Source organism: Ambystoma mexicanum, chromosome 7p (assembly GCF_040938575.1).
Source record: "Ambystoma mexicanum isolate Mex_15411 chromosome 7p, UKY_AmexF1_1, whole genome shotgun sequence".
Taxonomy (NCBI): Eukaryota; Metazoa; Chordata; class Amphibia; order Caudata; family Ambystomatidae; genus Ambystoma; species Ambystoma mexicanum.
In genome coordinates, this window is record NC_090939.1 from 166,015,689 (window position 1) to 166,033,139 (window position 17,451).

The 17,451-nt window shown below is 47.1% G+C and overlaps 1 protein-coding gene across 1 annotated transcript in view; it reads right to left on the reverse strand.

Annotated features, from left to right (window-relative positions):
- The window catches only part of TMPRSS3 (transmembrane serine protease 3), a 185,589-nt gene that overhangs the window by 139,032 nt on the left and 29,106 nt on the right, over positions 1-17,451 (reverse strand). Inside the window, exon 3 of the mRNA XM_069637338.1 lies at positions 8,020-8,063. Coding sequence (XP_069493439.1) covers positions 8,020-8,063 — 44 coding nt within the window. The remainder of the gene's footprint in view (positions 1-8,019; positions 8,064-17,451) is intronic.

Consider the following 17,451-nt stretch of genomic DNA (forward strand, 5'->3'; position numbering starts at 1 on the left):
TCACGAGTTCAGCCTTGTGGTAAAAAGGTGGTGGTAATTCCATTACCGCCACTTTTCTTTGGCAGTAATGGAATTGCCTCTGTTTTCACTGCACCGCCGAGTTCTGAGTTTGACCTTAACATGAAGGATTTACCCCCAAAATCATGCTGAAGGTAAACCCTCAGGTAAAAAAAAGTGCAGCCTTACCGCTCGTGGTAATTCCAGCAAAATCCCCATGGATTCCTCTGTACACCCATAACACCAAGTGGCGGTAACAGTAAACGAGTTTGGTGGTAATTTAGCGGATCTACTGCCTAATTACCACCAAACCCGTGAAGAGGCCCTTTATGGCCTGTCTGAGGGTTTTAGCCATACCATTGTCTGCAATTATCAGAAGGAAAGGTTCATGGCCATCTGGCAAATCTTTGGTTCTCATTCGTCTTAGTGGGGGAAAGCTGATCCCGTGCCTCCATCCTACACACCATGCCTGTACCGCTATCATCTTGAGGGTCTTATGTTTAATTGGGACAAGTGTCCACCAGCATGTGATTGTATCCCTCTGTAATTCCAGTTTCTGTTTTCCAGTCTAGCGCCTTCATGCCTTTGGTGATTAGCTGTGCTATACAAGTGCAATGAGGAAGATGTCATGAGGGGTATGCATAATCCCTAGTTCCATATTAGACCTGCCATTAACAAGCCTGCCGAGATGCATGTGATTTTACTCCATTATGCTCTGTCGCCCGCCTTGCAGTCCAAGGAAGAGTAGTGGAAGCTGAGCACGTGTGGCTTGAATGGGCGAGTGTGGATCACACCTAAGCAGGCAAGCATTAGTCAAGTGTAGAAATCTCAGGGTTTTTTACTCCAGCATTGGCCATGGATGCAGTGTGACTGTTGCGACTGCTCAGACTAATTAACGCCCCTCCCCCCCTGGTTCGTAGTTCATAGTTCACAGCTCTTAGTTCCTGATGTGTCCTTCTTCTGACTTTCCTGAATATTGAACTTGTTGGGCCTGCAGTGTTTTCTTGGACATGCCCTGTGGCGCTTCTTACTCCAGAGCCAGCATTAATCCAGTGTGAATCTGCTCCTGAATAGTGCAGCTTTTCTGTGCATTCTAATTCTCTGCACTGTTCTGTGACAAGGTCTTGTTTACTGAGCTTGCTCAACTGGGTGAGTTACCTGTTCCTAGTTCCACTTCCCAACCCCTTCATTTTCTGGGTGTGACAGGGAGGTTGTGAGGTCGTTTTTTTGCGTGTTCCCCTCCTCCTGTTCTTTGATGGAATTACCACCGGCATTTTTACTGTGCCACAATACTTGGACTTTGGTGGTAATCCAGAGAAGTTAACTCCAGCACTTGGCTGGAAGTCATTCCTCGACATGAATGCAAGGAATTGGAGAAATTATAACCACAGTCTTTCCACTTGCAGTAATTACTCCACAATCACCATGGAGTACCACAGAGTCTGAAAGTAGGTCTCCATGCTGCCATTCTGCATCTTCTAATCAAGAGGACTTTGACCAATCTCAAGCTGCGGTAGTGCTAAATTCTTAGTTTAATGGACATTGGTGTTGGGAGTATAGCTCAGGGGCAACGTGCTTGCCTTGGAAGTAACACGACATGGAGCAACACAGGTTCAATCCCTGGGTCCAGGCTTAGAAACCTCTGGGTATTAAGAGTGTTATAAATAACCTATCATATCATTCCTGTAGGATTACCCTCTAAATCCAAATGAGGCCCATTTTTAACATCGACATTAAACGAGGAAGAGAAACTGTGTTTTGTCAAAGAGTCTGATCTAAATACAGCTCTATTAGGATGTGTTATGGGGTGACTGGGTCCTGAAACATTTTGCCCTCCATCTGAACCACGCCATGTATTCCTCAAGAGAATGGACTGTTTACCGCTCACCTCGTTTGGACTCCACTTTTGTTGAATCCTTTCTTGAACTGGCTGCTAATTTGCAGCTCCAGTACCCCAACTTACTAGTGGAAGATTTTCATCTCAAGCCTACTAGTCCATCTAATTATTTAGCTTGGCATTTTATTACTGCTAGGGGCAAGCTTGGCCTTCATCGGCTTGTTACAGAGCCAACAGACCGGTTAGGAAAAACGCTAGATCTTGGTCTTTCTTCAGAAACATTCAAATCCATTTCTCCTGCTTTCCGTGTCATTTCAACAAACCATTTTATCGTCCCCTTTTCCTCAGGGCTTGAGTCCCGCCCCTTTACCCTTTGCACCTGTGGGGTTGTGAAGCGAGACTGGCGCTTAATTGCCACTACAGATATTTCGACTCATGTCAATGAATGTTGTGCCGCTTCTCAAGTTTCTGATTTGTCAACACTTGTACCGGCTTTTTACCACCATGGCTGACTCATTGGTCCCATTGAAAATCTTTTAGCTCCGTGGCCGTCCTTCGGAACCCTGGTTTAATGAGGACCGCGAGTCACTTCGGCTCAAACGTGGACAGGCTAAATTGAAATGGCTGTTAACCTACTGCTTGGCTGATAAAATACTATTGCACCAAGCCACTACTTTTTACCATAAAGCTATTTGTAGGGAAAATCATGTTGAGACGGCTCTTAATCAACCTAAGGAGCTTTTTGGTCTTGGATGCTCAGTTTCATCTAATTTGGCTTCCCATGAAGCAGTTTCCATCACAGATGCTTTGTGATCACCGCCCAGTTACTTTACACACAAGATTATCCATTTCTGTGAAAGAAATCTCTCTTTCTGGCCTGAAGACTGGAGGATTTGCTACTGATGTCATGGCCCCTAACTTGCGCCACTCCTGGTCTTGTTTTCCTTCTTTCACCGCAGCTGACATAGTTGCTGACACTTACAAGATGAAGTCTGCTTCCCCTTGTGACCCGATCTCTCTGGCAATACTGAAGAATGTTAGGCCTTCTATAGCACCGAGGATTGTGAGGGCGGTGAATCACTGTTGTTTAGCTGGCTCTATTTCCTCGGCTTTGAAGCTTGCCTTGGTGATCCTTCTATTAAAGAACCCTCACTGGACCCTACTGTTCTGCCGAACTTTCACCCTATATCTCTTTTACCTTTCTTAATAAAGCTCCTCAAATCCTTGATAACTCACTTGGTCAGTGTGTTTCTCGAGGCATCTCATTTCTTGGATTTCTTCGAATCAGGGTTTCACCCTGGCCGCGATAGTGAAAGCGTGCTCATCTCTGTTGTAGATGGCTTGGGCCGTCTTTCCGATCGCGGTTGTGTAGGCGCGCTGATTTTATTAGACCTATCAGCCACATTTGACACCATCGATCGCTCCATGCTGCACAACCGCTTGGCAGGGATGGGCCTTTCAGGTATGGTTTAGTCCTGGTTGAAATCTTTCCTGACTGATTGTGTTTAATCTCTTTCTCTGTCTTCCTTTTGCCCTGGCCCTGCTCCTTTGACATGTGGGCTCCCTCAGGGCTCGGCCCTATCCCCATTCTGCTCAACGTGTACATCCAACCTCTGGTCAAACGTATCCACTCAAACAGCCTCTTTTGCTATGCGGAGGACACACAGATTATCATCTGGCTTAATCATTCTCAGCATAATACTGAGACCAGCTAAGGAGTCGCTTGTTTTCATTAATAAATAATGTACCTGGCCAGGCATCTCCAGGAAATTTCTAAATTAATTATCTAGGATTTCTTTTGCCACTAATTGAAGAATTATACACGTTTTGATGTATTAACTTGGTTGATATTTGATCACAATACAAGGCTTTGTGTGTTTTATGAAGGAGTTGCTTGGAGGCAGTGGGATGTTGAATGAGCGACAATTGGCTCAAGTTGAATGGAGATAAAATGGAGGTGATGGTAATCGGCCCTCCATCAGCTGCCTCCCTTTGGATGCCAGCTCTTTGGCCTTCTGTGATTGGCCCTTTTCCAACTGTGGTTCCTGTAGTTAAGGATCTAGGTTTTAAGATCTCTGCCTCTCTCTCGACCAAAGCCCAAATTGGAAGTCTGGTCATTTTCAACTTAGGGTGCTTCGGAAAGTCCTTCACTTTCGTCAATTTCATCTACGAGCACCTGTTGTTGCCTCTCTGGTCCTTAGTATTATGGACTATTGTAATTCCTTATACCTGACTCAGCAGGTTGTTTGGTTCATCCTCTTCAAATACTACAGAATCTGGCCGCGCGTGTGGTGACTCAATCCCCTTTTGAAACCCACACTTCCCTTATTCTGTGCTCCCTTCACTGGCTTCCTGTGCCCAAACGGATCCAGTGAAAATTGCGCTGCATAGTTCTCCATGCCTTCTACGGTGTTGGTGCGTGCTGAATATCTTCAGTTAAAATGTTGTCCCTCTGTTCCTCAGTGATCGATTCGATCACAAGATGCTCATCTCATTCAGTTCCTGCGTTTTAAATAGCCTTGGGTAGGGGGTCGTGCTTTCTCAGTGGCTGCAGCCAAGTTCTGGAATTCAATCCCTCGTGCTCTCCATGCATCTCTGTTTGATCCGACCAGGTAGGAGTACCTCTAACCCTCCTGCATGGCTCTTAAACGTATCCCCTGACACGCGAGGGACCTTCCAATAAGGGCCGTAAGAGCTCTGGGGGGGGTCAACCATATCCCTTCTATATGAGCACCAACACTGAGCGGTTGGCTCTCCCGGCCCCCAGAGACTCCCAGCCATCCATCAGGCGTACTAAAGAGGTCACCTTGTCATAGCGACGAGACCTGCACAGAGAACAAGCCATATTAGGGGCTCCCTAACCATAAGAGGGCAAGAGTCTGTCAGGGGCACATGCAGGATTCACGTCCCTGAGGAGACCTGGCATGAGAGCTCATTTAGGGGAAAGTTGGGTTAACCGGAATCAAAAGCACAAAGTCCGGGGCCTCTCGCCAGAGGTGCAGTGTAGGATTTCTAACGTCACGCATTGCTTGCATCGTGTGCAAAATGTCATGTTTGCATGTGGGAAACAACATCAATGTAACCACAATTATGTGCGTGCAGGATAACTCTCTTCATATTATGTCTGTGGGGAATGAATGTAGGATAATACCACTATAACAGTTATTAGGGCAAGACTATTACCAATTATTATACCTATGTTCATTCTACATTTATTTGGAATGAAATTGGTCTCTCCACACATGATGATAATGTTAAAGATGTCCGTCCAATAAATAACCTTGGTTGGCGTAGCGTCAAGGCTTCATGAATACAGGTTGTGATGGAACTGTTGGTGTAACTGCTCCCAAGGAGCCAGTTCTGCAGGTGCACCAGGAAACACAATGGGCCTCATTACGAGTGCGGCGGTAAGGGGTTAACGGCACCGGTAAGGATGCCGGTGCCGTTAGCCCCTTACCGCCTCATTCCGAGGGCCCTTAGCGGGTCCCACTAAGGCCAGCTGGTTTTACCAGCCGCCCTTAGCTGGAGCCGCTAAGGGACCAGGGAGCTAATATGGGCCCACTATTTGCGGGCCCGTTATTAGCTCCTTCCCCTTTCCCATCGAGCCCTATGGGGGCTCGAATGGGAATGGAGAATGGTTTTCAGAATGGGGACTTACCGGGTCCTCCAAGGTTGGAATGACCCGGTAAGTCCCCATTCTGAGAACCCGGACAGGAGTTTGGAGGCAGCCATGGTGCTAATAGCGCCATGGCTGCCTCCAAACTCGTAATGACCCCCAATAACTTACATAGAATATAAGACATACGGTAACTCCCTGTATACCCGAATAATAACATAGTTAGTGTGAATGGGGATCTAGGATTAATGAAATTAGAAAGCAACATAAAGCAAGTGCAAGACACTGCTTTCTGAAAAGGAGTTAACGGACTATAATTGTGGGTTAAAATCCATACAAAAGTGGGCATACATGAAAAAATGGGAGAATACGCGTGGCAGGGAAATCCCCACAATGCACTGGGAGAACCTGCAGCGAAACATCCCCAAATTGACAAGATCTATAAAGCTCAGGGAAACCTGGTATAAGATGATGATGCAGTGGCATTACACGCCTGTGGCGCTGCATAATATATACCCATGGGTATCATAGGAATGCTGGAGGGGATGCCAGGGGAAGGGGGACAGGACCCATGTATGGTGGGGATGCCCAGCAATAGCCCCCTTCTGGGAGGAAGGGGGCTCATGGATGCAGGCGATGATTGCCTATGATGTGCCCCTGGGAGCGCGGGAGTGGATGTGCAGGCTGTTTGACCTCGGAATTCAGCTGCCCACCAAAGCCCAGAGGAAGGCCTTCATGATGATGCTAGTGGCAGCCTGGTTGGTACTGGGGAAAAGGTGGAAACAGAGGCAGCTGCCAGCAGCGGTGGAATGGCTCCAAAGGCTTTGGAAAATGATGCTATGAAGTGGGTCACGTATTGACTTCAAGAGGAAGCGGAGAGATTTCAAGGGGAGGGATGAGCATGGTCTTGGACTATCTACGAAGTGACTTTATGAAGCAGTGTTGCCCACACAATCTGCATATAATCAATATGGTGTAAAGGAGGAGGAACGGGAGGTATGAGGAAAGTGGATCAGTACGATGTATCGACAGCTGCCGTCACTAGGGGGGAGCGAATGAGAGGGGAGGAGGAACGGGAATTATGAGGAAAGTGGATCAGTACGATGTATGGACAGCTGCCGTCACTAGGGGGGAGCGAATGAGAGGGGAGGAGGAACGGGAATTATGAGGAAAGTGGATCAGTACGATGTATGGACAGCTGCCGTCACTAGGGGGGAGCGAATGAGAGGGGAGGAAGAACGGGAATTATGAGGAAAGTGGATCAGTACGATGTATCGACAGCTGCCGTCACTAGGGGGGAGCGAATGAGAGGGGAGGAGGAACGGGAATTATGAGGAAAGTGGATCAGTACGATGTATCGACAGCTGCCGTCACTAGGGGGGAGCGAATGAGGGGGGAGGAAGAACGGGAGGTGAGGAAGGTAGATCAGCACGATGTATCGACACGTGCTGTCACTAGGGGGAGCAAATGAGAGGGGAAGAGGAACGGGAGGTATGAGGAAAGTAGATGAGTACGATGTATCGACAGCTGCTGTCACTAAGGGGGAGCGAATGGGGGGAGGAGGAATGGGAGGTATGAGGAAAGTGCATCAGTCAATGGGCCTCATTACACGGTGGCAGTAAGGATTTACCGGTACCAGTATTTTACCGGTACCGGTAAATCCTTACCGCCTTACTACGAGGTCCCTTTGCGGGTTGGAGAATTTAACACCTGCTTTTTGCAGGCGTTAAAAACCAACCCGCAAAGGGACCCAGGGAGCTAATTACGGTAGCGCAATTTGCAGTACCGTAATTAGCGCCTTCCCCATTCCCATTATGCCCTATGGGGCAAAAATGGGAATGGGGAAGGGCAATGGTGGAAGGGGGAATTACCGCCCCGCCAACCTTGGAATGGGGCAGTAATTCCCCTTTCCGCCAAGGCGGTGCCGGTATTTTACCGGCATGAACCATGGCGCTAATAGCGCCATGGTCCACCGCCATCCGTGTAATGAGGCCCAATATATCGACAGCTGCTGTCACTAGGGGGAGCATATGAGGGGGAGGAGGAACGGGAGGTATGAGGAAAGTGCATCAGTCAATGTATCGACAGCTGCTGTCACTAGGGGGAGCATATGAGGGGGAGGAGGAACGGGAGGTATGAGGAAAGTGCATCAGTCAATGTATCGACAGCTGCTGTCACTAGGGGGGAGCATTTAAGGGGGAGGAGGAACGGGAGGTATGAGGACAGTGCATCAGTCAATGTATCGACAGCTGCTGTCACTAGGGGGAGCGAATGAGGGGGAGGAGCAACGGGAGGTATGAGGACAGTGCATCAGTCAATGTATCGACAGCTGCTGTCACTAGGGGGAGCGAATGAGGGGGAGGAGCAACGGGAGGTATGAGGACAGTGCATCAGTCAATGTATCGACAGCTGCTGTCACTAGGTGGAGCGAATGAGGGGGGAGGAAGAAAGGAGGGAGCAGTGAGTTGTTTGTTTATCGTGTTTAAATATGTAAAGAAAATAATAATATTACATTCACTGATATAGTTATTAAATGTAGGCATACTTCTTTAGTGCATTCTGAACTTACCCACACACTTCAGGGTAGTAACACTGCCCGAGGTACAGTGTTCTCTGAAAAGAAAAAGACAAATGATTAACTTGCAATAATCTCATTTTTTTTCTAGATCCATACAGAAAAACTTGAATTACCATTATTTGTCCTAGAAAGAAATATTTAAGATGTAAATAGCATTGGGTTTCTCTATCTACGGGCCCATTCTCCAAGGGGGAGTAGCACAGAGCCTGAACTGAGTCCCAAATGGCTGTGTTTATGTATGTACAGGCATATGTAGCAAGCAACTGAGCGCTGTTCAAGTAGGGGAGTAAGCTAAGCTCCTAGGAGAGGGGTGGTCGGTTATAGGGTTAGGGGGTACAGGAAATTAGGCCAAGTCATTGGAGAGGAGGTGGCCAGCGTTCGACAAGGTGTAATTCAAAGAGTAGGGTCTTCAGCTCCTTCTGGAAGTGCAGGATGGAGGCAGCCTGAAGTCTTGGCCTCTTCCCTGGCAGTCAATGCTGGTTGTGCCTCCCCTCTTTTTGTGACTGCCCTTCTTCTCGCGTCCTTTTTGTGTCATATGGCTCAGGTCCCTGTCAGTCTCCTTTCATGCCTGAGCTTGCCCATTCTCTTTTCCTGTTCCTTTGCTGTTTCCACGCTGTACTCTATCTTTTTCCTGTTTGCGGCACTCTAGGGTCTCTCCCCTCCACCAGGCCTTCGAGCATTCTTTCGCTCTCACCTTGCTGCTTCTTTTTCCTTTGCTCTCTTATTGAGTTACTCTCACTGACTGTGACCGAATTCCATCTGCAAGGGCGCTATTGCCTGAGCTTCTTTTGCTTTGTATTGATCTAATGATGTGGTTAATTTGCCTGCAGCAGCAAATGCTCATGGGGGTGTCGGCCTCCTGAGACAAGACAACAATAAGTACACAATGAACAATTGGAGTGCCAATTGCTTACGACGAGTCTTCCAATTAAGTGTGGTTGCTTCAGCGAATCGCATGGAATTGGGTGCATCTGGGTTCAGAGACCCTTCCACGTAGACATCTAATCTTTTGCAACAAAAATCACAAAGTAAACCCTCTTCCTTTTTAAACTACTTAGTTGATTCCCTTAATTTATGCTTGTTAGACATTCAAAAACTGTTTTTGTAACAGTTATTTTTCTGTTTCTTTGTCAAATCACACACGACAAGCTGCATTCCCATGTTAAACCATGACTAGAAACCGATGCCTTTATTAGATTGTTTGTTTGTTTGTTTGTTTGTTTATTCATTTCTAATGCGCACCAGACCCAGGGGTATCAGGGCACAACAGTCAAAAGATATGCAAAGTGTATTTTGTTGTATTCTATAGCCCAACCTGGGGCCTTAGGAGTAATTATGCCATGTGTTACGGCCCTCTCTCCCCAACTTCGCCGCCCTGAAACGCAAGTGCCGGAGGGCCGAGAGGAAGTGGAGGGCTTCAGGAGCATCCTCTGACAAATTGCCCTACAAAGGCAATACAGACTCTTTGTCCTGTCCAAGAAGAGAATCCACATCCAAGCCTGCATCTCTGCGGCCTCTAACAACACAGCCAAACTCTTTAAAATCTGCAAGGAGCTGGCCAATCCTTCTGCGGTCTCCTCCTCTTGTTGGTGAGGTATGGTATTCCAGAGGTCTGAAGGTTACTATGAGCATACCCGTCCCACCAGAATAAATGGAGGACTCCGCCAAGGGCACGTTAGACCGTCATTTATCACAAAAACTGACAGGGATCACAGAGGACATTAAAAATCTCCAGCATCACTGCTCACAAACCTGTGTCAAGCCTTTTTGTTGCAGAGCATCATCACAACATAGGCCCTTAAGCGGAAAACCTATCCCACTTTCTTGTTGGGGCTTCGGAGTGGTATACAGTGTAGATTGCCCCTATGGATCTTAGTTAATTGGCCCTCTCATGTGAGGTGGATGGCCTGCCCCTTCCCTAAGAAACTATCTATTACAGTGTTGCAGGGTCGCAGGATTACCATTGGCACTTGCCCCCTTCCATCCACCCCTAGATTTCTGGCCCCTGATTGGTTGGAACTGGTCTCTCAAGGCCTGGGACCCAGCTCTGTTCTCAGCGCTATGTACACCTCTTCAAGGAGATTAGAATGACTATGTGTTCCCAATATAACTGTTAGCAGTACCACTTTTATCTTTGGGTGTGTGCTCCACGTTGCAATGTGCTTAACTTGTTCATGTTGCACTTCATGTCTGTGTTGCTGAGAACTGTTTGTCCTCCCACCACTGTGGGTGAATAACCATTGTCTAGCTCGGCCGCATCACATGGTTGAGGACCATGGAATCGAGCTCTTCTGGTCTGTAATTTATGAGGATGTATTCAGTTTTCTGCAGATGGGGCCCCTTGTCATTTTACGTTTGGAATGTACTGGTTCTGCTTTCCCTCGTCTCTCGTCCTGCAGCGTGTGGCCTTATGCGATCCTCGGTATACTTATACTATGATTTCTGCACATCTATATGGTGCTATGTTTCCTATAGGTTAGTCCTATATGGTCCTGCCAGGCTCCTTATGCGATCCTGTAGTTCCATGGGCTTAGTTGACATAAACATCCGCAAGCTTGCTCTGCATCTCTTTGTTGCCTTGCATTAAGCATAACTTCTGTACTTAGCTAATGAGGAGAATAATAAAAGCTTTTAACAGTGTGTATATGTATCTGTCCTCTATCTACAGAAATGTGTAAGCATGTTCTTCGTTTATACAAGTGTGTGTTTGTGTAACTTCGTGCGTGGCTGTGAATGTCCTTCGTGACTAACGTGGATATGTCAGGGTGTCATTAATGACATCAGCACAGTGGTTTCTCAGCATTAGTCAACATCATCCATTGAAGCATTTGGGTCCATGACCAATGTTGAAGCACCTGTATCCATAAAGACATTGATTGGATAGGTTTTGACTCTTTGGGCCGTCATATTCATGGGGGTGAGGAGGGGCTTTCCAGGGACCATTTCTTCACTCTCCTGCTCTCTCCCAGCCCTCTGTACCGCTCTGGCTTCTCATTTCACCACTACAACTCAGGGCATCCTGTCCTTGCTCTCCTCCTCCTCTCCCTCCACCTCTCTTGGCCCCTTCTAGCCGCTCCTCCCTATACTCCTACATTCTCCTCTTTCTCTCCGACTACACCTGACAACATTTCTAGACAGGTCCGATCCATGAAAGTGTCATCAAAACAGGTGCTCCCCTGCTCCCCCAGACCCATATAGGACCACATTGACACCCTTGTTTCAGCCTTAGCCGATTTCTGCAATTATTCTGTCACCACTGGATCTTTCCCCTCTCTCCTCAACACTCTCTTGACGTTTGTGGTTCAGAAGTTTGGACAGGTGTTTGTAGGATGCTTAAGTCTGAGGAACTTGTAAGCTCAGGGTGCAGAGTAATACCTAGTGTTTTTACAGACTTGACAACTTTCATTTTCTTAGCAGCTATAAAAAAGCTCTCATAGTCGGGACCCAATATTTTGATTTTATTTCCAGACGCAATGATAAGGAGTGCAGTTTTTTCAGCGTTAAGTGCAAGCGACTTGGTAATCATCCAAGCCTCGATGGCCTGATATGTAGAGTTGACAGTATTGGTGTCCCTGGCATAGTACCCTGATAATTCCATTATGACCTGTGTGTCGTCTGGACAGTTGGTAAATTGGACACCCAGGTCATCCAGGAGAGCGAGAAGAGGCATGATGTATACGTTGTAACAATGTTGGCGAAATACAGGAGGCCTGAGGTACCCGGTAGGTGACTAAACCGGGAGTAGAGCGAACATTGTCCACGGACACTCTGGCATATCTAGGTCCAAGGAAGGATGCGATCCACTGAGCCGCAGCAGAAGAACAGAGCACCTGATCCACTAACCTAGCGACCAGCCAGGAATTATACAGTGATAAAGTAAGCATAAATTAGGAAGAGCACTGGTGACCACACACTGAAATATGAGTGAAAGCGCAGGTTCCATACATGAGCCACACTGCTGCCATCTTTATGTTTTGTTTTAGCAGGATCTGTGCAGAGTGCTGAGCCTGCGGCTTCAGTCACTGAGGGTTTGTGTCCCTCGCCTACTGCTAGCTTGCACTATTCTAACCCAAGCACACAGGTTCTCCTGGCTGAGGCACAGCGAAGGAGCTAGTTTGAACCAACCAAGGTGTTTTTTGCTGGATTCGTGGATAGTTTTGAGTGAAGAGTACAAACATCTTGTCTTTCACTTTTTGTAGCAATTACCGGAGACGAGTCTCCAAAATTCCTCGTAGGAGTTACATCTAAACTGAAATCTGTTTTGATCAAAGTGAAAAATAAATGTAAACAATTGTGCATGGGGATGCCTTTTTTGGCCCATCCCTTGACTCGACCATATACTCTCCCCACCCAAACCCACCTTCTACCAACGAATGCAAGAGCACCCTCTGGAGGCGCAATGAGGCCTTGCTCCAGAATGAGATGCCAGTGGTACATGGGAACTTCAGCCTATTCTATTTCTTGAGGCCAGCGGCAGCTTCCGGAGAGATTTCTGATGTGGTCCAGATTTTTTCAAACATGAAGCGTACACTGGGTTCTCCACTCGGCACTCTCTGCAATGTATACATTTCTTGGTAAATGAAATGTGTTCCGGGTTGCTCTGTTGCTGCCCATTCGTCTTGGGGTTGTTCCGCTGTTGCTCCTAAATCCCTTCAGGGAAGACTGGCGTGCCCTTGTTTTTTCCATGCTTACCCTACTTGGCTGACCCCTGATCCTTCTTGAACTTGGGGAACCAGCCGTTAATGTACTGCTCGTTGGGATAGCTCGCTTCTAACGCAGGACGGGTGGGTTGCCCTGGAGGTCTGATTATGAACTCGGTGCTCACAGTAAAGGCGTGTGGACTTCTAAAAGGGCAGAGATCTCAAGTTTCCTCATTCCAAACATACATTGGTCATCCAATCCCAATACTATTATTTTCATCCTGGAGCCTATAGTTTTGCTTCTCCCATTTTTAGTTCAGGACTAATAGCCCCAGCATTGAAGAATAAAAAACAGGACTGGATAACCTACACTTGAATTGAATAGGGAACATGGATCACTCTGAATCTTCAGCTATTGATTTGCTCTTAAGGGGATGCCCATATTACTCTAAGCAGTTTTTGGAAATGTAAAGTCTTCGTTGCAGCTGTAAACCAGCTTTTCTCTAGTAATAAAAATATAATTAAAGGGTACTTTCAGTCACTTTGTTTAAAGGCAATATGTGCATCCTGGCATGTGTTCCTTGCACTGAATTCCTTAAAAAAAACAAGCATTGACAAAGGCAAGAATGCTGTCTCCTTTATGGGCATTAGATAGGTATGTGCCAGTCACTGACATAATATAATAGCTGAGGTATTAACGCTTTTGTCCGGCTATTGCCATTTTATGGCTAGGTAGTATCATTATGGCAGTGCTTGGAAAATGCCCATCCCATGCCTTCTTATAAGCTAAAACTGTTGGCCTTGATAATACTTGTCGAATCTCTAGCCCAATCAGGGCCCACCTAGATCAGGCTTACATAAGGTATTGATACTTGTAAGAAAGAAGAAAAACACACACCACATTGGTTAACAAACGCAGTTGAGGTAAGGCGAAATGTGCCAGTGCTTTGATACACTTTGCTATGCCTCTTGAGGGGAGGTCTCAGAATGTCAGGGTGGAGACAATGTTTGAGGGTTCCCCTCTAAGGGGTGTGGGAGCGAAACCCCAGGCACTGTGAGCAGGCCTCCAGGAAGACCGACCAACCAGAAGGGCATCAGCCGGCACCTGCATTTGTGACAGCTTAGGGCGGGCATTGTAGATCCTGAGAGTGCTGAGGTGGATTGGCACCCGAGCAGAGGGACTTGTCTCACCACCCCACCTATGTAAGTCAGAGCTGGGATGTGCACAGTGGAGGAGCGAGACTGCCCTGGGCTGGAAAGCCACAGGGCTGACCAGAAGGAGACAGTGCTTGACACACGCCACGCGGCCCCGGGACAGCGGCAGAAGTCATCCGTTGCCAAAGAAGTCTATGCTCAAGTAGCTTGTGTGGATCCTGGACTGTTGTACCTATCAACTCACCAGCTTTTGGCAGGTGTCACCTGCCACTTTGGCAGCTCTCTCACCCGCTGCTCCCTACACGGCCATATCAATCAATGGACTAAATACACAATTGGGTGTTTTCACCCGTCCAGGGGACATGAAAGATTGAGAGCTACGGTAGTGGGTGGCCATAGCATGACTTCAGCCCAGTGGTGGCACTTAGAAAGCTTTGTGGTATGCATCCTCATCCATGAAAACACGAAAAAAGTGTGCTAATTTGAGGTGTAAAACAGGGAGACCTGCAACTGTGAAATACTAATAAAGAGTTTGTTTTTAGTTTGGCCTATAAGGTGTTGCTTTCAACGCCTCATAGCCCAAACTATTGCATTAGAGTACATATAGGGAGAAATGGCATATGAGGAGGGACACATAGCTTGCAGGTGTTGTTTGGTTATTTGCCCACCCATTGACTGCCCAGAGCCATGTTAATCCCTATGGCCATTCCCACACAGTTTCTGCCTCTCCCCACCCAAAACATCTCCTTATGGGAACTCCTTGAGCTCGCTTTAATCCAGATTTATCATCAAACTTTGCACTGGCAGGTGCCTGTCAGTGTTTTATCAAAGCAGTCTTCTGACAGTTAATGACTTAATTGGAGTTGTACACATCAAACTGGTGTAATAAAAATGTCTTAGCCAGGTCTGCCTTCAGCCGCACTGTGCGCATCCTTCGCCGAAGTCTGTTTATGAACAGGCATTGGCAAAGCCAGCAGTTTTGGCTTGTGTATAATTATTAGGCATTTTCCAGGCACTGCTTTTCGATGCCCAGGTACTCTCACCATTTTGCACCTGCTACCATCAATGGCCAGTTAATACCAGTACAGCAGTGCCTGGCAAGTGCCTTTCCCATGCCTACACTAAAGCCCACACTATTGGCTTTGCCAATGCTTATGGTGTACTGCAGGCTGACGCCCATGAAAGACTTTGACATAATGTTATGTTAAAGTCATAGCACGGCGTTCTTTCACGTCTTATCTTCTATTACTGGACTGGGGCAGACACAAGTGTGCAATGGAGAGTGCTAATGGCCCCCTTCTCTGTGACGTCACAGCTCACTGAGGAGGGGCCATTAGCATACCGAAGCCTGTCACCCTGTTTATACTCCACAGTAAATACCTCCCCCTCATAAGCCTGTTTTTACAAATGATGACTAGTATGTGATCTATTCACAAGATGCTTGTGTGAAACAGTGACTTTTGTATTGTGAAGTCAATGAGGCAGTACACAGAGACGGCTGATTGTCTCTTGAAAGGTAGGAAAGGTTCAAGCATAAGGGTGACGTAATTGTTTTACTGACGCCTTGATTTCAGGAATAAGGAATGTTTAAAATCAATGTCAGAAACAGGAAAAGGGGCTGTTTCAAAATGCAGACGAGCTTTGGTAGAACTTTAGACTGAGAGTGCCACCACCAGGCACTTCAGCAGCTCCTCCTGGTTGGTGGAGCAGCACCTGAGCGGGCCTCGAAAGGAAGACGCCATCCTTCACACGCTCTTCAAGCCAAGCTGAGTAGGGGGCAGTCAGCGGTGGGCCCTCTGCGACAGCTCTGCTCAGACACTCATTGTGAAGAGAGGTTCCTGCATTGAGAGGTGCCTGCCCTGAGCGTCGAGGAGCAGACGGCGCTGGAGGAGGCATGGGGGAAAGGGAGTGCCTGGTCTCCCCCCCCCCCGAAGATGATAAAGTGAAGGTTCTGTTCCCCTAATGGCTTTATAAACAAGGTAGCAACAAGCCAAGGTAATGGGACCCAATGTTATGTCATGATTATGTGTCAGGAACTGAATGGAACCACGGCAAGGCCAGGTATAATGTAGAAGTTCATCATACAACATGGTTTGCCCAGGTATGCAAAGTATGTAGTGTGTGGGATGGCCTGCCGTAGGAACTGCATGCAGACTGTCTCCCGGGACGTCATTTGGGGGGTGCCAGGGGTGGCAGCTGTGACCCATGCTGTCTCCCTTGCTACCCCGGGCCAAAAAAAGAGTTTTAAAAAAAAAATGTTTTTTAAACTGGCTGCAACCAGTAGCTAGTGCATATTTGGCAAGGTCCATTGGGCAGGGGAACATGGTACCATCCCATTTGGTGGTCACACAACTAAAAGATCTTGCTAATATGGGCCTGCACACACTGATACTGAACGCTTCGTATGATGATGAAATGTATTTCATATTACAGTGATGATATCATAACCATATTTTTCTTAGTGTACTGAGGAACAATGCCATGTGATGACACTGCCTGTTTTGTTAAGGGGTGAAAGGTTGTGTGTCATCACTTCCCATGATGTCACTTGGGGGTGGAGTCAAATTTCATCACTTCCTGTGATATCATCAGTGGTCAAGGGTCGTGGGATGTCACGTCCACTATGCCTGGCATTTTGGAAAAATGACGTCCCTGTGTGTCCCCCCAAGAGATAACTTCTAGCTCAACATTTGGTGGATGGCACAGAGAGTTTTTAGGAATAGAATATGATGCTGTGCTGAGTGCTCGACTGGGGGTCCAGTTTTGACCTCCTTGAGGGAGCCGTGGGCAGTCTGGGCAGAACTGCACCATGCAGCTCTACGCAACAGCAACAAACATCCAGGTATGTTAATGTTAAAGGACATTTGTACGGCGCACTATCACCACCGGAGTGGTCCCCTGGCGCTTATGGGTGGCATTCCAACCGAAATTTGTTTACTGTTTTAAAATGAGAGATTCCTTTCAGGGCAAAATACTATCTGTAGGTAGTGTGCTTACTGGTGATAGCTTGATGGTATTAACTCAGAGTATAGCCCATTTCCTGTTATTTACTGTGTCGCTGGTTGACCAATATGTCTTTCTCTTGCAGCTGGTCTGGGAGGTTATAGTATATGGTGGTCTGATGGATAGGCCAGCCAGGGAGCCAGGGCAAAAATACCTGGGTTACACTTGCTTTAAAATACCTCATGATTATGAGTGGGCACAGCATGGGATAGTCACTGTGTGGGGTACACAGAAAGTGCTAAACTTTTGACACTCTCCAAGTCACATACGCTCATCCCAGATTTGCCCGGGGTGTGTTTCTCCTTTAGGACCTTATATCTCTGTCTGTCCTGGGTGATCACCCGGGACAGAAGGAGATACAAGCACCTACGCACTAAAGGAGAAACATGCTCCTGCCAAATCAAATTCAACAGGGGGAAAAAATCAGGAGATTGTCAGACATATTAAACATTATGAACAGTGGATGACACAGGATAACGCGCTGGTCTTGGAAGCAAGACCACGCAGAGCAACAGAGGTTCGAATCCCGGATCCATGCTTAGACACCAAACTCAGGTAGTACGGCATTAGACGCTGTATAAATTATTTTTATAATACTTTGAACCAAGCATACCAATTTACCAAT